At 34.7% G+C, this 26,194-nt stretch overlaps 1 protein-coding gene across 6 annotated transcripts in view; it reads right to left on the bottom strand.

Annotated features, from left to right (window-relative positions):
• LOC143255585 (clustered mitochondria protein homolog) overlaps positions 1-26,194 on the bottom strand; it is a 100,403-nt gene that overhangs the window by 65,641 nt on the left and 8,568 nt on the right. The window contains exons 1-2 of one of the 6 annotated variants that reach the window (XM_076511464.1): positions 6,335-6,474; positions 488-1,096 (exon numbers count right to left, since the gene is read on the bottom strand). In XM_076511464.1, coding sequence (XP_076367579.1) covers positions 488-1,021 — 534 coding nt within the window. In that variant the 5' untranslated portion in view covers positions 1,022-1,096; positions 6,335-6,474. Of the gene's footprint in view, positions 1-487; positions 1,097-1,828; positions 1,849-3,884; positions 4,159-6,334; positions 6,475-26,194 lie in introns of those variants that run through there. The other 5 variants (XM_076511461.1, XM_076511463.1, XM_076511466.1 and 2 more) reach the window with 5 other exon arrangements.

The following is a 26,194-nucleotide window of genomic DNA, read 5'->3' as shown; positions in this document are numbered from 1 at the left end:
AGACAAGCAATCCATTACAGTAGAGGCATTAGTATGCTATAGTTACTAAATTCTAATAGATCATAAAATTTGCAAAAACATTTTTGTTTTCATTAAGTTATATTAGCATTTAGGTTGAGGCCATTAATGTTAACTCTAGGGTGTTTACGCCTACAATATTATTATATTTATTAGTACAGAGAAGAAAATGAACCTATAATCATTGCTTCAAAATATCAACTGTGTCACCTTGGAAAAAACAAACCACTACAAATTCATGAATGAGTAATTATCAATTGGAAGGTAGTTTTATTACTAATACACACACACACACACACACACACACACACACACACACTTGATTTCATACAAAACAAAAATAACCATGACACAGAGCAATTGCTTTGTGTCACTGTCTTGTGTCATTAATTATCCTTCAGGCCATGATGCACGTAATTTATACTCTTATGTTGTTATACTGACCACTGTTATAACAATAATCACTAACCTGAACATCAAAAGGTTCCAATCCTGGAGCAGCAATTTTCACAGTAAATCCAGTGTCTTGTATAAACACAAATTCTTGGTCCTGTTTGCTATTATCTTCTAGTTTTATGAGACTATCTGACTTTTCAGTAATGTCATTTGTGCCTTTTTCTGGGCTTTCAGATTTAACTATTAGCTTTCTTAAAGGCTGTGTTGTTGATTCATCATCATCAATGTCTTCCTCAATGTAACCATTTACCTTTAGGCCATTTTCAGATTTGCCATTTATGGTCAATTGTGTTTTTTCATTTAAAGAACTTCTCAAACATCCATTCAATGAATCATTAATAACAGTAACACTGGATGCATCCTCAGTGGAAGGTCCATGACCATTTGATAAACTTTCTTTTTGAGGCCCATTGGTGAGGAGATTATCTGAAACAGAAACTTCAGTACATTCCAGAAGAACTGTATCTTCTGACTTGAGAAAGTTTTCTTGATTGAGAGATTGAGTTGTAGGATGACAAGGATCAGAACTCCCAGAATCTTTTACCATGATTACTAATGAACTTGAAGACAAAAAAATAAATCTTTTACAATCTTCTTCTGTAGCAAACAAACACTGGACTTTCTGCAATTAAAAAGACAATAGAAAATTAAAGTTAAAACAATTTACATGTAGAAACAGCTAACAAAAACACTAATTGGTTCTGCATGAAAGTGCTAAACCTAAAGCAACGGCGCCTTTTAATAGCATTAACACCATAATTCCAGGATACCTCTAATTCACACAAAATAATATTGAAGATTAAGATTTTAATAAAAGAACTTCAAGTTCTCCCATATAATATACATGAAATAGTTAATTTTGTACTGATAAAAAAATTGCTACCAATACAAAGGCAAAATATTCATTAAAATTACAGTTACTTTATATAAGCTATTTTTATATTATCTCCGTAGGGACATGAAAACAATGTGCAGAGACTTGTGTTAAAATTAAATTTACTCCCCTTTAGCTACACAAAAATGGCCCCTCAGTGGAAACCGCAAATAGCCCGATGTGGCTTTGCTATATGAAAACACACACACAAAACTGGTTCTCAAAACTGACATACTTGCATATCACATGAAAAATTTGTACAAGGTATTTCATGCTGAATTGTAGTTGTATGTCTGTGAATTTAAAACACTTCAATATGTAAAAACAATACATAACTTTTAAATACTGAAATCAAGATTTAACTCGAAGCTTATCCCCCCCCCCGAACTATATTTTCTACTAAAATAAACTGAATTTACAATTTCTTGATCTTCAAGCAGATCAATTCTCGGTTGGCTATTCTAGTCGATCAATCCTCACCTTTCTATTGAGCTTACAGACGATGGAGAACAAATTTATTATGTAGGAATTGTAATCCCATGGTTTTAACTGAAGTTCAAGAATAACGTTATTCTATATAGAATTTTATTGCAAATTATGTATAATAAATTCGAACATTTCATACTGTGCTACCCTAAGTTTTATGATACAAATAATGCTCTGGAACTGACAAACATTTCTCTTTGATAAAAGCAAAAAAAATTTCTTCACCAGAAAACTGGAATAAATACTTATTAATATGCAAAATTACGTGTTCCTTCTTAACCACCTTTCGCAATGTGCACTACAAGTTTGTAATAGTGTAATAGTACAGATTATAGTGACGTCACATCTACGGGAAGTTTGAACGAGATTAACGCGTTTATTTTTACGACGCAAATTAAACTCGGTAATGAAATTGCGTTTAATAATATTTTTGGTTTTTATTCTTAAGTCCTTTTTTTTATGGACAGACATTCTTGTTGCTTTAACAGCAGAATGTTTTAGCAGTGTGCCGCGAAAATGCTTTATCTTAAAATAACCGTAGAGCTCCGCACTCTTCGTTCTAACAACACGTGAACGAAGTTCAAGAAGTACTGCAGCGTCACTAGAGAAACGAAGGATTGTTATTCGAGTAAAGGCAACAGAATCATGACGAGGCAAGTTTGGTTATTGAGGAGCGAACTTAAAACCGCCAAAAATAGCCGGTGGCAAAAATGGCCTCAATGATTTTAATAAGCGACTAGAAGTAAAATTTAAGTTTTATAACAACTTGATTTAACTGCAGAAATAAACGACTGGTGAAATTTTACACAAATTTATTCACTAGTGCGTCTACACACACAATCTGAAGAACGTGCTAATAGAGTTTTGGTTGTTTTGTTGATTTTTTAATCAAGATTTTTCTTTTTTTTTCAAATTCAGCAGAAATTGCGTTAATTGAGAACTTCCTTTGTTTTAGGAAGGACCGCAACTAATTAAACTTAATTTGGGTGACCTACCAAAAACTACAATACAAAATCGATTTATGGAGAAACAGTTTACAGGACTTTCATATGTAAATATATTGTTGTTGGTTTTTTTTAAGAACAGAAATATGAAAAACTTAATTACATCCTCTCTATCAGATACTCCAAAACAGTTGACACAAAGGTCAACACAAAACTGATAGATGAAAATTCAGTTTTGTATACATCTGTTGGTTACATTTCAGTGCTGTTCGCAAGCTTACTCTTGGTGTCTTCAGCGTAAAAAATCAAAATATACGTTTTGATCATTCAGTTTATTGAACCGAGGGCTTTCTATTTATACACACGAAAGGGAGAAATACTATTTTATTTCATTCGAAGATATATACACATAAATCTCGATATTAATTGATGTACATGCGCAAGTACCGTAAATAAATTCCATAAAAAATATAAGGCTAAGTAAATGCTCATGCAACCATGAGTTCTCACTCTCCAAATACGGTATATACAAAATTTTAGCTGAATAACAAAGTTATGGCAAATAAAAATACTGTCTTCGGTATAGTTAATCCATGGCATCATGGAGTTCGCTCTTCTCTCAACAGTTACACAAGAAAATGTTTAAAAAGCTGCCGTATCTGATTTAGAAATATTTCGTTCTTAACGGCCTTGAAATTCGGTATTAAATGGGTGAAACTTCGTCGGCCTCTACACTTCTAGTCCTCTTACGCTTAATTTCTAGCAGTACAGGTACCCTTTCCTTTCTTTTATAGGAAATCAAACCATTTAGTTGTTTTTTTAACCGAACTACAAACTAATTCCATTTATTTACAATATCATTTATAGCTACAGCTACTATTTTAAAATACAAATTTAAAAGCAATGTGTAGTTAATCACTACTAATATTTAGTAATATTTCGATTCTTCAAGTGAATCGAATATAATAAAATCTAATCAACTAACAAACCTCAAGAGTCAATATTTTGTAATTTAATCACGTGCAAATATTTCCAAGAACGTTTTGTTCTACAAATGACCTCTAAATAATTAAAGTATTTAATTTAAAATACATTTCAATACACACACAGTAAACGGTAGCATACAACGCCACAACGTCTAGATATTTACAAACTTGCGTAACCCTTTCTGCAAGCTAAATGTCCGTAACACAGTCTGACCCACGTGAGGTTAAAACTCACCACTACAATCTCACTGCCAATACACTGAAGCACCTATCGGACGACCGCGTTCTCTCACACGTTCAAAGCAACGTAAAATCGAAACATTTGCGAAAGAATCTTCTTCACGTTCCGGCTGTAATTGCTGACGCAAGTTCTTGCTGCTCACGTCAGTGAAAGACCGAACCCTCTTGCTGCAAGCGCTTAGAGTTTTGCATTGAACCACGCCTCTCTCTTTCCTGGCGTCTGGTTGGCTGACACATCTGGAATCTCGTGGACATGAAAAGCATAGAAAATTAAGACATTAAAGGTCATTTAATGAAAAGAGATCCTTATCCCAGATCGCTTCTAGGTTCTACCCAAAACACCTTCCATGATTTCATAGTTGTTGTCATTCAATGAAATAGTTGTAACTAACAAGTGCGGTGTAGCGAGTGCAGAACCTCCTGTACCTTAAAGCGCGATACTATACGTGTTCTAGAACGAGGATATTAGCTTGCTGATTTGCCAGTTTTTGTGAACAGCAAAATTGACGAAAATATAAAAGTTATAAAAAAATTCAATAAGCGTTAAAATGTACACAATCCTTCAAAAATTTAATATTAATATCAGGCCTACATGTTTCGGTGGGTCACAGATCCACCACCATCAGGAAGGTGAAAGCGCTGAATAACCTACTATACTGTTTATGTTTCTTTCCATCTTTTTGCATAATTGGAGTCTCGCGGACAAAAACATTGAACATTAACATGAGAGGTTATTTAATGAAGACAGATCTCCGACTATTTGTGCATCGCACCCAAAATCTCCTCTTCCAACTATGACAATGTACTACAATACATTACTATTAATTCGTATTGGCAACAGGCTTCGTCGGCAATGGTTATGACAGGTGTAGTGTGGTTAGTGTACTATAAATATGTTTTTAGTATTTACACAACCTTGCATGGTAAATGCATTATTTGTAAGTAACAATAATTGTCAAATTTCAGGCTTTCTGAAATTAAGATTATTGTGACAAATATTTAGAGTTTAATTTGAATTTTACTGAAATAAGATGTAGGAATGAAAGTTTTTTATTCTGAATAGGTATGAGAGAACTTCGTAGATAACCAAAACACCATCTGTTAAGACACTATCACAATCTTTTAACCTCACACCTAGGTTAATATCCGTACTAGTTACGCCTTTCATATTTCACCAACATTTCCTTGTTCGTTTGAAGTTTTATTGCTTTCTTAACTTCTGCTTCCTTGTTCGCAATCGATATGTATTTCTTCTAGATTCATTCTTACAAGTCCAACTAGGTAACCTTACAAACCTTGGAAAAACATTACTGGTGAGTATGTAACTCGTGAAAATTATCACTGGAGTGACCAAACTTTAACATTTCGTTACTGGGGTTTACCGCAAATATCTTACACGTTTCATCGTAATTATTCTTCTACACGAGTTTCGTGAATCGGCATTTATGACAATAGCGAACCCTCAATGTACCTTGTTATCCGACAGCGTCAGAACTGCGTATCAGAGAAACCAAAAACAAACTTACGCAATCAACCAAAGTAGCAGAAAAGTGCGCCTTCGTCACAACTGTACAACCACGAGAGTTTCACTATCTTACGTAATTTCAAATACCGACTTGACCTACTAGTAGACAAACAAAATACTCTTGTACATGACTAAAAAATAACTATTGTTTTAATAGTACAAACCGGTATCACTTACCATGTCTTAGGGTAAACTAAAATTATTGGAAATACCAATCAGAGTGGATACGTTCGCGTTAAATATAAGATTCAACAGTCATCTTCAACTATAAAAAACATAATTGTCTTATTAGACCAAAATCACGTGCTAATTTATTTGCTGTTTGCTATTATTTTTTAAAGCTTATTTCGTCATTTTATTCGTCTTGGTAGTTAACCTGCCTATTTGGATATTAACTTCATCTAACATTTTTGGTTAGAAATATTTCGGGTAAAAATATGTTAAAATTAGTAAAGATTTGGTTTGTTTCGAATTTCGCACAAAGCTACTCGAGGGCTATCTGTGCTAGCCGTCCCTAATTTAGCGGTGTAAGACTGGATGGAAGGTAGCTAGTCATCACCACCCACCGCCAACTCTTGGGCTACTCTTTTACCAACGAATAGTGGGATTGACGATAACATTATAACGCCCCAACGACTGGGAGGGTGAGCATGTTTGGCGCCACGGGGATGCGAACCCGCGTACCTCAGATTACGAGTCACACGCGTTAACATCCTTGGCCATGCCGGGCCAATTAGTGAAGAGCTTTTACCTCTATCGGATATGTATGGTTTAAGGATCGAGAGGCGTCTGAAACTCTACTTACCTAAATGTTCGAATTATTACCAGCTGACAATGTCATGGATGGAGTTGTACAATTTTTCTTTAAAGCACTATGCTTTCTTTACTCCACTATGAAACGATTAGAAAATCGTCAACGTAAGTACAAAGTTAATGTTTTCTACGCATACGTTCGACACAAAAATATAATTCAGTCTGAAGTAAATATTTCAGAAAGGCTCACGTTCGTATGCTCGAGGATGTTTAGCACTAAAAGTACGCAAGTTTGGCAACATATTGCAACGATTGAAATATCAATCTTTGCTACGCGTCGTACTCGCTTTAGGCAATAGGACAGACTAAAAGTTATTTTATCTCCTGTTTTTTATTGCTTTATGCGATTTTTTAGCAGCCTTATCAGCCAAATACTAACAACGAACTCTAATCTCTAAATCAGTCAGATAGTATCCTTAACTCTTGAACTTTGACAGAACTCGTATAAAGAACAGGCACACCAGTTTTTGCAGTTTCCAAGACTGTATAAATCCGTATGAATATATCTATAACCAATAATAAATAATACATACGAATACACGCATTCGTTTTAAAGTGTGTTAAGTGTTTATAATTAATGTAAGCTTAATTAACAGGAATTCTACTTAGAATTCTCAGTGACCCCTAAAGAACAAGTGGAGAGCTTTTTGTCACCTGTACTACGTATTAGTGCCTATATGCATTAAAATAATGAAGGTAATGCAAATAATTTGGAGGTACAAGAACAGCGACCTAATTAGATAAACGAAGCATAGATGAAGGCTCTACTCGTAGTAATTGTTAGAATAAAAAAAGTTAACTGTATGTAGCAGTACGTTTAATGTTATTTTGTTTCGGATTACAAAAGAACACTTGAAAGATTCGATTGCACATTAATAACAAACAGCTAAACATCTCCATTTTTTAATTGCGTTTATTTTACGTTTTTCTGTCGTTGTCATACTGCTTAATTATAAATTTCGTAAAAATACATCTTTAGATTAATTAATTACAGAAAGATTATAACAGACTAATTTGGTTAACTAAATATATAGTAATTTATTTTTACTGTTCACCTCATTATATGCATACATTGTTGTTTATCGTAATTTTTCACTGAAGAGATTTCATGCCACATTGGATTTTACTACAAGCCCAAAAAACTTCTTAGCAATATAAAATGAAGATGGCTTTAATGAATGGTGAAAGAAACTTTACTTGAAATGTAAAACGTTTCGACAACGTTACATACTCATCATATCTGATCAAGCTTGTAGAAACGAACATTTATAATAGTTTCTTATGACGTAAGCTAGTAACAACGTTGTTCATTTGTAAGTTTGTCATTACTCAGGTCATCTCTAAAAACTTAATTTGTAAAAAGAAGGTTCCTTTTCATCCAAACTGAAAGAAAAACATTAATCCTAAAAACTGCATACGTTAAAGACATCTCAATTTATGGAGAATGCATTTTAAGCTACATACTTGCATGTGCATGAATTTGAATGTACGTTTTTCAACAGTTCACTGATGTATTGTTATTTTACTTTCAACCATTATCTACTAAATCAGGTGGTTTTATGCCTGAGGTTTCGTATAAACAAGCGTTAAGTACAAAGGAAGCCTCCTCATAACTACATCGCATATTATATATTTATGGCCACGTAAATCAACTTTTCAAATAGGTCATGAACACTCGCAGCCTCAAAGTATACCTGTCTAAACCTGGGAGCAAAATACCCAGCCGATTTTGCTCTAGGTTTATGAAACAATAATATTAATAATAAAACAATTCTAAAATACGCAATCAGAATTTCAGTAAAGTACGAAAATCAGTATAAAACATCACCACTCAGAAATCTACTAGAGTAATCATATACTGTTTGGAAACTCACTTAAATAGTCGCAGAAAACCAAGTACAGGATACCCAGCCGATTTTGCTCTAGGTTTATGAAACAATGATATTAATAATGAAACAATTCTAAAATACGCAATCAGAATTTCAGTAAAGTACGAAAATCAGTATAAAACATCAATCACCACTCAGAAATCTACTAGGGTAATCATATACTGTTTGGAAACTCACTTAAATAGTCGCAGAAAACCAAGTACAGGAAAAGTACAATAGCAAAGTCGAGAAATGATGAATTCTCAAAGTGGCAGTTTCCAATTAATGTGTTGCAAGTTGCACAAATTATTTTATAATTAATTCACATTAGTAAAACACTTTTTTGTTTTTATTTCAATGGCGGAAAATGTAGGACTTGGGGAAATTATTCGGGGGGGACAGGACGAAGGCGCTTAAATTAAAACTACCCTGACACACCCAATACCGTGTTCATTTCTGTTAGAAAGTTTCAGTAAAATATTCGTAACCGTTTCTTTCCTGCAGTAAAACAATAATCAACAAAAAGAAAATGGAAACACTTATAAATGTGCACACTGTTTACCGTCATGTTTTTATAAGGCTGCGATTCTCTACAATAGATGTATAACTCGTTTGTGATAAATTTCAACAATAATTTGGCAGCACACAATCCACTTGTTTTAACACGTTCAAACAAGTCAAACTATCTACAAACCTTTGTTACATTATTGGTTATCATAGTTGTATCTACAGCTTTAAATAATTGTATTTTTATTTTGCCAAAGTCCACACAAGCAGGTCCAATTACTTTAGAACACCCGTTGACAAGACAAATTATTACCCTCTATCTCCGTTATTACAATACAAGCTGTGACACTTACTTTACAAATCGCCCATTGTGGCTAGACTTGTATACACAAACATATTGCTTGACACACATTATGATGTAACAATAGCAACGAGAAGTTTTTTTTAACTCGAGTGAGATGACGACAATTTACAACTGAACAACAAATGATTCGTAAACAGTTACGTAAGCAATCTTGCTATAACTACCACTAGTAAAAATAACTTAAGTGCTCACACAATATAAACCAAATAATACTTGTATTAAACTTCAAATAAACAGTCATGTACACCTAAACATTTACTCTAACAAAATAAAGCATTTCCTACTAGTATATAATGGAGAATTTCTGGTACTATAACATTGTTTAAATGATTTCTACATATCTGCAATGACTGAATGGCTTCAATGAACTGATATTGATCACAAAGATGAACTTACAAAATTTTAAATGGAAATCTTGGATTTAAAGAAGTAATTTAATAATAGCCTTACATCCATCCCATGAGTATGTTTAGTCGCTATGCATATATTTTGGCGGAGTATACTTAACTGTTTCTGCTGTAGGCTTAAGTGTTTGAATTGCTTCAAAAGGAAACAGCGATGAAAAACTTATAAAACCACTCTCCTACTTTTTCAAGAATCAACATAAAACTAGTCCTATGACCTGTGCAGGAGTTTTCAGTAGGTTTGAATAAGATATTATAGCCGATGTTCCTGTACACTTGTGAAACAAGAATGATATGAAAAACAAATGCATGAATTTTGCTTAACAGTTGCAAAATTAACTCTTTAGCCATTAACAATATTTTAGCAGCCTTAGCCATTGAGATAAAACATTTTGACTGTTGTTTCAAAAATAAGTGTTTTTAAGATGATTTTTGCCCTATGCTCTATCACAATTTTTATGAAACTTCTGATTGATCCTTGTTATGAACCACAATAGTGGTTCATGATTAACACCGTTTTATGTCACAACATTGTGCAAGCTCCTCTTCCCTAATTATTAGCTCATACAGCGTAGTCAACCACCCTGGCCCTTAAGTCGAGGTTGATTTTACTTACAATCATAACGGCAGCATAGTATTACATATAATATTTAGCCAAAAAGAAACCAGCTTTAGAAGAACAAAAAATGCGGCTAAGAAAATAAAAAATAAAAATTGGCGCAAGACAATACACTGATGTTAATAGCAAAAATTAATACCGACAATTCAGGCAAACTTTGTAGTATGGAATCTTACGTCAACATGGAGGATAGTAACAATATTCACTTGAATTGTAATCATTACATTTTTCATTGTCGTCAAGAGCATTACTGCAGTTGTTTGGTCACCAATTTCCAGAGTTCAAGCGTTTACTTGACATAATTTCATATTATAAAGGAGTATAAACATTTTGTTTATGCAAGTCCTTATAAACTATTATATCCCTATTTAGTTGGGAATACGTTAACATTATCTGTGACTATTGTTACAAATTGTTTGAGGGAATTCCTTTTAGGAGTATAAACACTGTTAAGGATGTATAGACTAAAAATAGGAAAATCAAATTCCCTTTCATCGAAAACAGGGAACTGTAGTCTACCTTCTACAAAACTGTCTAAGCCTAAATACCGTGCATGATGATCGTTAATGTTGCTTTTTCGGACTTAAATATGATTTGAAAATGAAATTGTTGATTTGTATTAAATCTCTGTAACTAAAAAGTATAGAAGTATAAATTGTTTTAATACCTGCTTCTAAAATGAATTATTGTAAAGAAAAGCTACGAGTTGGCCATGTTTGAAGAGAAATTAGCACCCATCGAAATACCTACTGTTTGCTTATATACTTGTTCATTGATTAGTTTGTTTTAAATTTCGCACAAAGCTACACGAGGGCTATCTGCACTAGCCATCCTTAATTTAGCAGTGTAAGACTAGAGGGAAGGCAGCTAGTCATCACCACCCACTGCCAACTCTTGGGTCACTCTTACTTATGAATAGTGGGATTGACCGTAACATAACATCGCCCACCACGGCTGAAAAGGCGAGCATTTTTGGTGTGACTGGGATTCGAACCCGCAACTCTCGGATTACGAGTCGAGTAGTTTTATCCACCTGGCTATACCGGGCCACTGGTTAATCGAAAGTTATTTTTTTTCTGTAATAGTAACTTTTTCATTGATGCGTAATCAATTTAAATTTTTCGAATAATTATTTCTGCATCTACCAATTTATCAAGTACACCATTAAAACGATGATTAATTTTTTTAAATCTACTTTAGCATATGACCAAGTAAAATCATAAGTATTTTAACTAACTGACAGAATGTCCCTAAAACTTGGTGTTATGACCACAGACGTCATCCGTTATGGGTTTTAATGATGACAATTTTAACCTGAAGACGACCGAGAAAGTCGAAACGTTGTTCTTTGCTTTATTAGTAAAAGTGTTAATACCCATACCAGCCGTCCTGACCTGAAATACATTATCACTTCATTTTGATTTTTCAAGTCTCTGTCATGTTTGTGGTATACACACACACACACACACACACACACACACTTGTATACACATATTCAATTTTAACTAAATAAAGTATTTTAAACGGCTTATTACTTAAGTATAAAAGTTCTGTTTACATTCTGATAGCATGAAAAGCAAGAATAAATTAAAGGGGAATATGGTAAAATGTTTCAAATATCTGTTGCATATTACAAATTGTGAACCAACGTTTTACAATAAAACAAGGGGCTAGGAATTAAAAGGCGCAGAAAGACAGTCTATACATGGTAGACAAATAAAGAAAAGTGTTCAGTCATACAGACATAGCTTGCATTTTAGGCTAAGGAAGTTGGGGAGGGTAATTTGGTAATGTGAAGAGCCGGTATGCAACATTAGGTTGGAAGTCTAGACTTTCTTACGACATTGGGTTCCAGCATTTCACCATTTCACAGTGATAACGTTCAGAGACTTGTTTCACAGAAAAAAGCATTTACAATATGAACGTTTACTCTGACTGTTAAACATGTGGGGCTGAAGCACAAAGAATGTTCACGTTCACATTTCAAATAGATAAAAACAGACGTTAAGATGCGTTATTGGTAATTGAGAAAAATAGATTTTAAGCTCCAAAACAATCTGTTAACTGAGAAAACTAGATCTTAAACTCTAAAATAACCAAATTATTAACAAGCAATATTTACAAACTTCTCGTAGCAAAGGCATTAACAAGCCCAATAATGACTAATCTTATGTCGTTTTTCAGTAAGAAGTGCGAAGTGAGTACTTCAGTCGTGCAATTTATGTTTATCTCCAGAGCTTACGAGATCAACTTGGTTATGTATAAATGCTTAATAATCAAGTTGTAAACATATGATACCCGAGAAAAATAATTTATATTGGATCTAACATTTGGGTTGAAAATCACGTTCAAGGATATTCTCTCACATTACTATTAATTTTTCATTTCGGATTCAAAAATTGAGAACTGGAAAAGTAGCACCTCGAGTCGCTACAGTCAGTACTGTATGCATTACTTAAAGTAATTTAGAAACCAGAAAATACGCCATGTTTTTGACTTTATTTTGATGCAGTCAGAACTTTTATCTGAAGACATTATCAAACATTTCTAAATTCTTTATTTGATTGCAAAAGTGTGGTAATGTATATATTACAGTGACATACATACTAAATATGTACAAAGTTGTTCTTATCACTAAACATGGTCGTGTTTAGTATGTAGGGTGTGCGTTTTCTCATAGCAAAGCCACATCAGGCTATCTGCTGAATCCACCGATGGGAATCGAACCCCCGATTTTAGCGTTGTAAATTCGTACTTATCGCTATAGCATGTAGAGATGGACAAGAAAAAAATATTCATCGTACATTATGTATTACTCATTGATTGGTTGTTTAGCGTTTATTAGCGCAAAGCAATTGGGCTATATGCCCCAAACAATTGATAAAAGGTAAAAAAAGTAAAATCATGCTAAACCAAAATAAAGTCCAATTCTCAAATCTTAATCCAATTTTCAATCTTAAATAGAGTTTAAAAGACCAACGGCCTTTAAAAAAAACAAAAAAAAAACTCAGGTGGACACTATCACCATAGCCAATAACACTGTCTAACGTCAAGGAAGAATCTATGGTAAAAATATGTTTAAAATGGTGCCATCGCTCTCAATCGTGACGATAACAATAAAATGTGAACTACTGTGACCCGAGTGTCACACAGGCCACACAGTGATGCATCAGTACCAGATGAAAGAAAGCGATGTGCTAAAAAACTGTGACGAATGCGTAGCCTAACCAAAACAACTTTCTCCTTACAATCCTATCCTTACGAAAGCAAAACGGCCAAAGAGTAATAGAAGACTTGATCTGGGAAAACTTGTTATCACGTTGCTCATTCCAAGTCGACTACTAACTGGCGCGGAGCCGAGCCTTGAATACAGGACCATAGTCTATATGTGGGACAGGTGCGGCAGTGATAGTACCAGAGCATACATTTAGCTGCAATGTCAGTTAGTTCGTTCCCGCGAATACTGACGTTGCCTAGTATCCAGAGATACTGGATAAAAATAGATGATAGAGAGAAATGGGCCATTCAGTTTTGAATATCAGCAAGAACAGGGTGAGAACGAATATGAAGTGATTCCAGGGCTAACAGAAAGCTAAGCGAGTCAGTATAAATAGAAGCTATGCAGTATATGAACTATGTGATCTAGGGCAAGATAAATGGCGTACAGTTCACTACCGAATTGTAGAGAGGTTCTGTGTGCAACAACCAAATCACAACATATAGCAAAGCCCAGTCACCTGATTTAGAACCATCTGTATGAATGGAAATGAAAGGATGGTTCGAAAGACGTTTGGCAAACAAAAGGCAATACTTCCAATTGCGAGTATCTGCTTTCCTCAGATGACTCAAAGAAAGGTCAAATTTGTGAATGGTATTTATTCATGATGACATGAGATGATTAGTGGATACAGCTATATTATCCAAGGACAAACTCAATTCATCCAACTGGGCCTAGATAAGAAGGCCAAAATTAACAATGATAGACATCTGTTGTATAAAAGCATGGTCCACTGAGAAAGGAAAACACAACCCTAGGTGGAATGCTATAGTAACAATGATAAACATCTGTTGTATAAAAGCATGGTCCACTGAGAAAGGAAAACACAAACCTAGGTGGAATGCTATGGTAAGATTCGAAGTTTTGAAACATACAATAAAGACAGATACAAACGGCATATGTATAAAGAAGTTTCATGAGACTCAGTGTACAAACTCTAGACTGGAGAAGTGCAGAAGGCCCCTTTGAGGCTGAGACCTTGGCAAAGCCATAGTCCAGTTTTGATCAGAGAAGAGCATGATAGATTTTTTTTTATCACAGAACATTGATCCATTCTGCAAGACAGAGAAAACAAGACACAAAGGATGTTCAGTGCCCTTGTACACTTGACATGTAACTGCCTAATGTGTGAAATAAAGGTCAGCTTATGGTCAAAGATAAGCCTCAAGAACTTTGTTGCAGGGACTACAGGATGTACAACTTTTCCGAGATGGAGCTCAGGATCAGTGTGAATACCCCATTGGCAGCAAAAGTGCATGCAAGTTGTTTTAAAGAGAGAGAAGTTAAAGCTGTTTGCTGTGGCCCACATCAGTAAACGATTGAGGGCAGTCTGTAGCTGCCACTCAATATACTTCATGTTCGACCACTGACACAAAATGTGGAAGTTGTTGATAGAGAGCATTTGCAATTGTAGGGGGAGTTGTCAAGTGATGGCATTAATCTTTATAATGAAAAGTGTGACACTCAAGACAGCCCTGAGGGTCATCAAGTTCCTGTGGGAAAGAACAGGAAAGGGTCAAATCCAGACATGGAATCACTGGTTCATTAAAAAATGTTTAATAGAAATGGGTAAATGGCCATGCAACCCATACAAGTGGATATCTTGCAAGATGTCATAACTCTATATTGTGTCATAAGCTTTCTCAGGGTAAAAAATAGAGAAGCAAAATGTTGTCACTTGAGAAGAATAGAAGAGAGGCAGGAGAGAAATGGCACAGCATCTTGAAATATCATTGGGAGCACTTGTAGTCACAAAGACAATCAGCCCAAAAGGAAAGAGATGATCGTTCTGCCCGTGTCTAGATAGCTTAAAAGGTGGGAGATGAAGCAGAAGTGCTGGATGCACGGGAAAAACTTTCGCCAATAGTACTGGCGATGCTCTGGTCATCAACAACTTTGTAGCCATCAGAGCAATATCGAAAGAGGGCAGAAGTATACTGTCCATTAACCTTCCAAATTTTATCTCGTATGACTCTGGAACTGGTCGTAGAAGAGATGCTAGAGGTGTAGTTAATCCAAGATTCCTTCTGGCTGAGAGGTCTCACCTGCCAAGCATGTGCACAGGCCTGATGAAAAGCAGTGTGGCTTAAAACTATGGGATACCTACGAACGGTATCCCACGCCTGTTGTTGAGCCTTCCATGCGATGTGGCAGGCAGGATTCCACCATAAATGAGGATACTCTGGAAAATGTGTAGAGGTTCTAGAAATACACTGAGCAGCTGTCTGGACAATACAGTCAGTAACTGCTGCCATGCAGTCCTCTATTTATGGTTTACAAACAGTGGCAAGATCAAGTTTGAAAGTATGTTGTTTTTTAATTTCGTGCAAAGCTACTCGAGGGCTATCTGCGCTAGCCATCTCTAATTTAGCAGTGTAAGACTAGAGAGAAGGCAGCTAGTCATCATCACCCACTTCAAACTCTTGGGCTACTCTTTTATTAACAAATAGTGGGATTGACCATCACATTATATTGCTCCCATGGCTGAAAGTGAAAGCATGTTTGGTGTGACGGGGAGTCGAACCCGCGACCCTCAGATTACAAGTCGAATGCCTTAACCCACCTGGCCATGCTGGGCCTACGTTGTTAGAGCAGTGAAAGAAGGCCAGTCGGCTTGGTCCAACTTCCATTGAAGCATGCAGATCAGGTGGCATTGGCCATTGCAATTTTCTCTCAGAATGACAGGAAAATTATCACTGCCCCCATAGGTTACTGTCAAAACTCCAAGAAAAGCAAGAGAAAAGTGAAGAGGAACAAATAGAAAGATCAATAGCAGTAAAACATTGACTAGGTGCATGAAAATAAGTATAAGAACCAGTATCACAGAGAGATAGTTTACAATCCAAGGGCATATGCTCTATGCAACAACCCCTTCTATCAATATCAATACCACCTCAGAGGGAATTAATCCATTAAAATCCCCCAAGACTACTAAGGGAGACGATAATTGCTCAATGAAGGCATCAAGGTCTGACTGATCATAGTTCTCTTCAGAAGACCAATAGAGAGAGCAAACAGTGATGGTACGACCCAAAGAAGCATGGATGGCTACAGCTTCCAAGGGTGTATGAAGTGGAACAGACAGGGTAGGCACATGCTGCTCAACCAGCAGTGCTATCTCACCATGCACTCGTTTGTTACAAAACCTCTCATTTCTGTAGAAAGAAAACTACCAAAGGGTGACTGTATCAGCAGGTTTCAGAAATGTTTCCTGAAGGGGGAGACATAGGATGGTAAGAATCAATCAAATCCTTAATGTCATCTATATTTGAACGAAAGTTACACTGGATTATAGTGGCCATTTTTATTTAATTAGAGGAGAACTTGGCAGAGAGCACTTCTCTTTTCAACCACATATTCTTTTTTTACTGGATGAAGGTCTATCGATCTCCATGGATCCTGCCCTGGGTCGAGTAGGCAGGTCTATCTGTGGACAAAAATACCAGCAATTGAGGGCATGAACGATTTGTCATTTTACTTCTCAGAGCTGCAGAAGGGACTGGATCTAAAACACCTGAACCTGAAACCACAGGAAGTGGAATTGGGCACTCACAAAAAGGAGTGGCAGGGATAGGGATGGAAGTAAACATAGATTCGTCAACCCTTTTAATCATGGAGAGCAAAAGCTTCTTCACACTTTGCAAATGACTCTGCTGAAGGTATACAGAGATCTATCTACACTCCCACTGGGTCAGTGGAAGGGAGTGCAGCAGCATATGTTTGAGATGGAGCTGGGGGCAATAATTTACGAGCCTCTGGATAGGAGATATTATTTAGTCTTCAAGCATTGCATCTCTTTCTCCTCCACCCATTTAGGTGAAGAAATAGAGTAAGAGGGGTGGCGATCACTACAGTTAACACAGTGTGGTTCTAGTTTACACTTGTAAACATCGTGGTCTTTGCCACCACAATGAGCATATGTTAAAGAACCACAACATGATGTTTTTGAGTGACTAAACCACTAAAAATGGAAACATGTGAATGTATGGCTGTACCTTACAGTTCATATAACCTGCTCTGACTGTGGCAGAAGAACGTGATGATGTAACCCTCAATATCAAACATTACTAGGCACCAAAATTCCATCTTCGTGAGTGGAGATTCGGCACACTGAATAAATGCCTTGGTTGGAGAAACCAGCGAGGATCTCTGACTCAGGAATGTTCTTTAACTCCCTCTAAACTATAACTCCACTGAAATAATCCACAATTACATAGGGAGTAACCTTCATGGGTGTATCCCCCCCCCCCAATGTCCTTCAATTTCAAGAGGAGTTTGGTATGTTGTACAGGACTTACATAGTAGCAGATCATGTATAAGGAAAGTGATACTTCTACATTAATACACATATACAAGAGACAGACCAAAAACGTAATTCCAATAATTTCTCTTATAAAAGTTAATGTAAACGAAATAATAATTAACACAATAAATACTTCATATTATTTTTAAGTTTGCATGAATATTTCGTGTGCTTGATAAAAAAAAATAGTTATCTTATTAAATCCATTCAAAGTCAGTTTATTTACTAACATACTAATACTGGAAATTAAGAACTGTTCATTGTTACAAATTCTATAGTACTCGAGAAGCTGTGAATGTATGATGCTCTTGTAAAATCTTTTTTCTACCTAATATTACAATATACTATTTTCATCTAAGGTTTAGATATACAGTAAAATTTATGCTGTCCTTTCTTATGATGTAATTTTTATATTTCTTTTTATTAATTCTATAAGGTCAGCGGTACGTTTACAGACTTGCAACGCTAAAATATGAGGTTCGATTCCCAGCAGTGAACACTAAAAAAAAAGGTTTCATAAATAAGCGATCTGTTCGGTACCAACAAAAGCTATCGAAACCGAAATTTTAGTGTTATCGGCCCTCAGACACAATGAGGAGTGATTTTTAACCTAAAAGGCAATATACACTCAGGAAACATAGAGTTATCAGCTTTAATGTTTCACTTCAGACATAAACAATAATGTGTATAACTAAGAACCAAAAAGTGTTGGAGTAGATCTAAAATGTTTCATATGTGATGTCACAAAGCTAGTAAATTCGGGGAATATCGAGACGAAATATTGTAAATACGAAAATTAGCGAAGCATCAAAACAGTGCGTTTTTCTTTCGTTTAGTACAACAAGCAATGAATCATTCAAGTTTATTGAAGTATTTGGATCAATGTTAATTATCACTTGTACTTAATTGAAACTGTAAAAGTGATCACATATTTAAGTTAGTCTTTGAAGAATCAGTATGCAGTGTTTTCGTTTGAACACATTTGTAAATTTAGACGTACAAAGTTACAACAATATACAAAAGAAGACATTGTAGAAACGATAAAGAAAAACTAGTTTGTTGCCGTTAGGTGACTAGATCACTTCCACAAAATAATTTGAAGAACATGTCCAACAAAAAAAAATAAAAAAAAATACTGATGTTAGAAGAAGATTACTTTGGAAAAATAAAATTAACTTTCGACATGATCTCACGAGGCAATGTTGGGAATTTATTGGGATTATTGAAACAGTTGCAATATGAATGAGAAAATTAGAGAACATGTCAGGGAATTAAAAGACGGAGAGGTACGAGACAAAAATTCAAGAAAAAGGGGAATAAAACTACTATTTTAAGAAAAATTGAAATTAAAAACAAATTAGTTAAAAGCAAGATCAATGAAGCTATAGGGAATGTACATAGGGATTACAACAAGTCTTAATAAATGCAGGACATCACAGAACTTAAAAGATATGAAACTGCTTTTATTGGTTCAACAAGAAGAGGATGTGATACAAACAGCAAATGGGTAGTTGACATAAAAGAAGAAAGCATACTGAAAACTGACTTCACACAGAGACGAGGATGCAAGGCTGGAATAGCTTCAAAGTATATAGTCAGGAAATCCTTATGCACTACATTGTAATTACTATACCAAAGATTAATCTTCCAGGTACAAAGATGGTCATCATATCACCAAGAAATGTTCATATGACGAGTTATCAGCAATAAATCATCATCAAATGACTGAAACATAGCATAACCAAATTATCCAGTTCAGAGGAATAAGTAGTTGATACAGCTCTTGTAGATGTAATGTAAAAAAATCACAGACATGACTATACTCATGAAAACAATTTTGTTTAATGGCAAGATATAACTGAATTCCATCAATGTAATAAAGTATGACTGAATATTTTTCACTGCAACAGAGCAAATTCCAAAGGAAATATTTAAAAAAAACAACATACATAATGGTAAAAAAAAGAAAAAAAGTGGACTACAGAATCTAGAAAGACAGATGATCCAAGCTAAAGTTTATCCAATGTGACCGTCTTTGGAATTACTTCAGTAAGAAAAAACTAACTCCAGAAAAGGTTTGCCAATAGAAACTCTAAGGTGTCCAGGATCCTTGTTGAGACCATTTACAGAGTATCAAAAGCAGGGCCATCAATGGATTAATTTGATAACCTGTCCAAAAAAGAAGACAGCCAGTGACAAGGGATAAGTGACAATCCCATCTGTGTAACATGGACTTCAATAATGAAAACCAATAAGATTCTGTGAATAGACAGTTTAGTGTAGCTTTATTTTTGTATTGGAATTGTTCAAGGGATTTCACAATCCAGGGACAGAGCAGCTAGCTTTGTAAACTATACTTTTTCATGTTTTTAGATATTTGCCAGAAATAATGCGACATTTAGAGCAAAAAGACAGAAAGACGCAAATTTGGTGCACCAAAGTCTATTATAATTGAGGAATAACAAGAAACCAGCATCGGTAAAGCATTTAGCCCTGGTATAGCAAATATTGAGTCAATTTTAGTAAGGTGTTTGGACCAGTGTAAGTTTTTCCATAAACCCAGTTACTTGATCGATCAGCGGTGAAAGTGTTAAGTTTATTTACACGTTAGTTGTAGTACAATTACCATATCTAGTGTTTCCCTTTCAAAACTTGTTTGTACATTTAGGCCTACAAAGTACTAGTTTCAACAATGTACAAGTGAAGGAAGCTTACAGGAAAATTAGGGAAGGAATAGACTAGTTTTTATCAATAACTATTTTCAGATGATTTTAAAGAATCTGCTCAACAAAAGAAAAATGTTACAATATAATCCCCTACTTAAAAACAAAGTGAACTCCAGAAAATCTTACAAGCATTTTTTATTTCATGGTTATTTTACATTGCATATCGTCAAAATTACCCAATTATAAAAATGCAGATATCTTTATTTTTGAATAAGAAAATATATGTAAAGCGTAAATAATTACATTGTCAAAGACAAAGTATACATACATAGGCACCTGCAAGAGGGGGCAGGCATTTTCTCCCCTTACATTTCACAAAAAATTGCAAATTGTATGATGTAAACTTAACATAGTGATTACTCTAAATAATTTGAGTAATTTTGATTCAACCTGTAAATTGGTATTTGCATTTAAACACACAACATATACTTTTAATCTGTTGGTCTACACTATAAACACCCTTAAAAAAAAAATCTTAAAATTTGTATTCTACCACCAGACAAAGGAAACTATACATTTTCACTGCATAAGATGTCTTATGAAGAGAAAATACAGTCCTTTATACAAGACAGGACATTAAAAGGAATTGAAAAAAAAAAGGCCCCACAACCTGAACTGAATGAGAAGTTATCAAAAGATTAGAACCAGAAAGCTATTGAACTCTAATAAACAGTAGAAGCAACTCACTTCAACTCTATGGTTTACCCAATATACACAAACTTAATACTCCTCTTAGACTCATTTTAAGCACCATGGACCTATCCTGTCATAACACAGCTAAACTCCTTGCAAAACTTCTTTACCCTTTACTAATTTGCCAGCCAGAATCAAGGATACTGAAACATTTGTAGAAATCTCTTAAAAATTTCTCCATTCAACACAGAAGTTTTGGTCATCTTTGATGTTACCAACTTGTTCTCCAGTATTCCCATCAACCTTGTTCTTCCCTTTGTCTGCAAGAGATTACAGCAAATGTGCTCCCTCCATCTGTGAACCAATATTAATGGACAGTCTTTCACACCTTCTGCACTGACCCCATCTACTCCCAATTTCTAAAAACATTTTGTGAACAAACCAGAGGCCTTCCTATGAGATTACCTCTCTCACCCATTCTCAGTGACATTTTCATGGAAGATTTTGAAGCCAGTGCCCAACAGATAACCTTATAACCCAGGATTTGGAAATGCCATGTAGATAACTTATCTGATCACATGAATTATCACTAAGTGAAAATCTCCATCACCTAAATTCTGCAAACCTCAGCATATATTTCACTATATAATTTGAATAAAATAAAACCCTCTCATGTCTTGACATGTGGACAAACATGCCAATCTCAACAGATATTTATAGGAAATAATAACCTTGGTGGAAAAAAATAAGCATTACAAATAAACTATATACAGCCTTAGCAGGATGTAATGTATATATTTGACAGAGAAGAATTAGTGTGACTAACTGTACAACTTTTCCTCAATTGAAGATACAGCAGTCAGCAAAATCCTATTCACAAAACATACACCCATGCACATGGTTAAAATTCAACTACTAGAACACCACCTCTCAATTTTAACACTGATTGTAGCAACTATAAATGTACTATGTTTCCCCCTTTTTATTTAATGTATAACTTGCAAAACCCCAATTAACACATTTCCAACATAGGTCCAGGTTTGTTTGACCCTTACAATATTAAAAGTTTCTTTTCATAAGTATGGGGAGAAACTTCCCTTTAGATTTTTTGCAAGTTTGAACATTTTAATTTTAATAGCTTTTGGTGTGAAAAAACTAAATATCCTTAAAACTATTATTTTAGACATCCTTGTAAACAATCTATATATATATACTGCACCTTTAGCATTGAAATGCCCCATGCCAAATCACCCCCTTAATAAAACAAACAAAATGAAGAAAAAAACTCTGCTTCAAGAAAAATATAGTATTATCTGAACCCAAATCACACTAGTTACTCAACTCTTACTTTTGTCTTGCATTAAGATTAAAGCTACCCAGAGATCATTCAATCTCTTAAAACCAAGGATATTAACAAAAGCAGACTAACATTTTTAGTACTGAAAATCCTGTAAAAACATTGTATTTTTAAGTCGTGGCTCTGAAAAATTCCTGAATTTTCATTTTGGCTATTGTGAATATCATGCTTCCAAACACTGTTGTAATTTCCACTGACAGACAATGAATAACTTTAATTCTATGGGGCAAAATACAAGTTCTGAAAATTTGAATACGAGTCTCAAAATTTTATTTTTTAATGTCTGTATAGACTTTGACTAACAAATATACCTTAGATACTTGACTTTCTTGTTCTGCTTTAAGATTAACCTTCTGCTTACTATAAAAGCATACTTGGTAAGACCATTTGTATTCCAAGGAACCACAAAAGATTGCTTTGATGTTGTTTATTTATGCTAAATCAAATGATATAATTGGTAGAGGCAACTCTTCAATAACATCAAAGTGAAATAAAAAATTTTACATCTCATATTTCATGAGTTTCAAACTTTCCTTGGCTCTTGAAAACAAAATTCCTGGTCAAAAAAGGGTTACTGTTATGATATACCATTAATCATTATAATTACTCTTGCTCATGAATAGGCCACTCAACTTCAAACAGTAATACATGGTAAGTCCATTCCTTATTCAAAAGATCATTGTACCTCACCAACTTGAAGTTCTTCTCCAAGGGAACTGTCACTTTAATAACTTTTCATTAATTCTGATACTGACACCATATCAGGATACCAAATGATAAGAGCAAAGGTGTTTATGAAAATTAGGGCCTTGTAAAAAAAAAAAAAAATCAGCTACTCTACATCTGGTTGAAGAAACATACAGGAAATATTTGATTTTCTATTACTTTTAGGTCATTTCTCCTTCAAGAAATGAGTAAGCTACAACACCCTTTGCAGTCAAAATTTATTGATCTTTCATTGTTGCTCTAGTAGCCATTTTTTGCTTCCAAGGATTTCAGGAAGATCATACACTGATCTTAAGAGGATATTAATCTTCACAGTACTATTATCCACCTTGTAAGCAGCTCCCATCTTTCTCCATTACTACCTCTAATTTCATCCACTGCTGTGACTGGGGCATTCATTGCCCAATACACTTTTCTTCAATCCACAGCAACTCCATTACCTTCTTCTCTCATCTTAGTTAAACAGCCAGTGATTTTGCCACTAACATCTCTTTCAATCACAACATCCTCTCTACCTCCACAATTGTTTCTTCAACTTTCCACTTGGAATCAACATGAATTTTAGGTAGCTTTGAATTGTTGATTGATTGATTTAGTGTCTTATGGCACAAAGCAGCTAGGATATCTGCGCCAAATGTGCGGTAAAAAGGGAAAAATAAAGTAAATGTAGTAAAATACATAAAAGAAAATGAAAATAAAACAAGGTAGCTTTGAAACCCTGGGACTCCAGGTTTTTGGACAGGTGTAATACCTACTGGATATAATGAAAATAAACATTCTACTGTGCACTACACTGCACAGGATCTTGCCTTCTAACTTTAGCAAAGAGATGTAGTAAAACTGCCTAGTGCCACCACAATCCTTTGAAATATAAATTGCATTTGCAATGCACCATTTGATCAATACAACTGCACATCTATATGCTGTATTAAGAACAGCAATCAAAAATTAGTGGGACACATTTTGTACAGCTTACAGGGAATTCCAAGGTTTCTTACAGCACTCTTTACTCTTGAATTATGCACCACTTCTTGGACTTCTTTCCATTTTAGATCTGATCTTTCATTACTGGAAGTGGAACATCAAGGTTGGAATCACACCAAGTATTGTGCAGATGCTGCACAATCACTTCCTTTAGAACCCTCAGAATTCCATTCTTGCTCTACTCTAACAAGTAACTTCTTTGCAAACCCATAAAGGTTCTTGAAAAAACCTTTTCTCTTCCTACTTTTCTCCTTCTGTGCCTTTGTCTCTAATGATTACCTAGATCTTAAAATTATCCACAAAAGCTAAGAGCCCAGTCTTTATCCCTTCATTAAACTGATTGAATTGTACTTTCTCTTGCATTATCTTGCTTAAGCTTATTCCATTCTTTTTCTCTAAATGCTAATTATTTGCACAAGACTCAGTATGCCACCTTTTAAAATGCTTCCAGCCATTTTTTTTTTAAAACCAATCCTTTAAGGATATTCTTCAGTATGCAAGATAGGTTCTCATCACGCTGCTTCCAGATAACTTCATGACTACTTTGGCCAGTTTATTTGCACAATAACCTCTTTCTCACTAGGTGTCTAACGTGGAAAAGTTGGTGGTTCTCTAACACCTTCAGCTTCTTCCCAACTTTGAATTCCCTCACTTTCCTCACAAACCTTCTTGCCATGCAGAACTGTAAGAGGTAGGCTGGGCTGACTGGAAAAGCACCCCATCTTAGCTCAATGAATCTTCTTGCCAGTCACAGACTTACATAATTTCAGCACTAATGATATAAAATGTTTATTTTAATTAACAATTACAAGTGAAATATTTTACTAGGTTTCAATCAATTTATATTAGAATATGTACAAATTAACATAATTGGTTTACTACCTGTGAATTTCCTCATGCAGTAACAGGTATCTTAAACAATCTTCAAAGAGTGAAGTTCCAAGGAATGAAAACCTTTGTAAACAATAGCAAACCCCCATAATTTCTTTACAGGTATGTACACACATGCACTAACCTAATTATTTAATCCAAATGGCACATGAAGCAGCATCTTTAGTATCTGCTGAAACCATACTAAATTTTCAGTACATCAAACCATTTTAATTAGCAGGTCTAGCTGGTGATACTATAACTTCAATAGTAAAAAGTATTACCATATTAACTGGAAACTTTTATCTCATCAAACAATGTTTAAATGTAATGCTGGAGATATTATATAAAACTATTTTTATACTTTATGTGCACACTGTACATCGAGAAAATTTTGCTTCTAATATCTTTTGCATGTATTCTATCAAGTATATCAAAAAGAACAGCTTTATAAAATTTTACAGAACCACATGTTTTCCTAGGAAGGAAACAAAGCACCATTCATGATGTCGATTATTGGGGGACACAGTCTATTTCAACCACCTGTTTGTAATGCTTTCATTTAACACATCTGTTCGTAGCAATTTCCTCATAGCAAATTCACCGATTCATATGTTAAAAAGAATTTGGATACATTTGTTACTTCAAAGTTCCATGCCTATTTCTCTCCTTTATAAGGAAAAAGAACATACACCACAGAATCAATAGTACATGTAAAGGGCATATGAATGTAAAGCCCAAAGTAAAAAGTGTTACCTCATGCATCCCTCACCTTGCATCTAGAAATCAACTCTTTTTAATTTGAATTGTTCATCACCAAGAGGGTAGGGTACAACACAAAATCTACTGTTTTGAATCCCTTTCATTGAACATGATGCCCTTTTGACTATGGTGAGCACTATGTGTTGGTCAATCCTACTATTTATTGGTACAAGAGCAACCTATGAGTTGGCAGCAGATGATGTTGACTAGGTTCCTTTCTTCTAGTGTTTCACTGTTAAGTAAAGGATAGCTACTCAGAAAGGAGATGGGTGCCACCAGAAAAAAAATTGCCTGAAAATGAACAATAATTCATCAGCATCTAAGGTGCCACAACTGTCATAAGTAGTCTTGGGATTTAAAAAAAAAAAAAATTAATATCATGGATTTAAATTTTAAGGCATGTTCAAGCTTGAAACCACCAAGATTTCTTTTTTCAATAATTTTAATGAATC

The sequence above is a fragment of the Tachypleus tridentatus genome, chromosome 7, assembly GCF_004210375.1.
Source record: "Tachypleus tridentatus isolate NWPU-2018 chromosome 7, ASM421037v1, whole genome shotgun sequence".
Lineage (NCBI taxonomy): Eukaryota > Metazoa > Arthropoda > Merostomata > Xiphosura > Limulidae > Tachypleus > Tachypleus tridentatus.
This window is presented reverse-complemented; position numbering and strand designations above follow the sequence as displayed.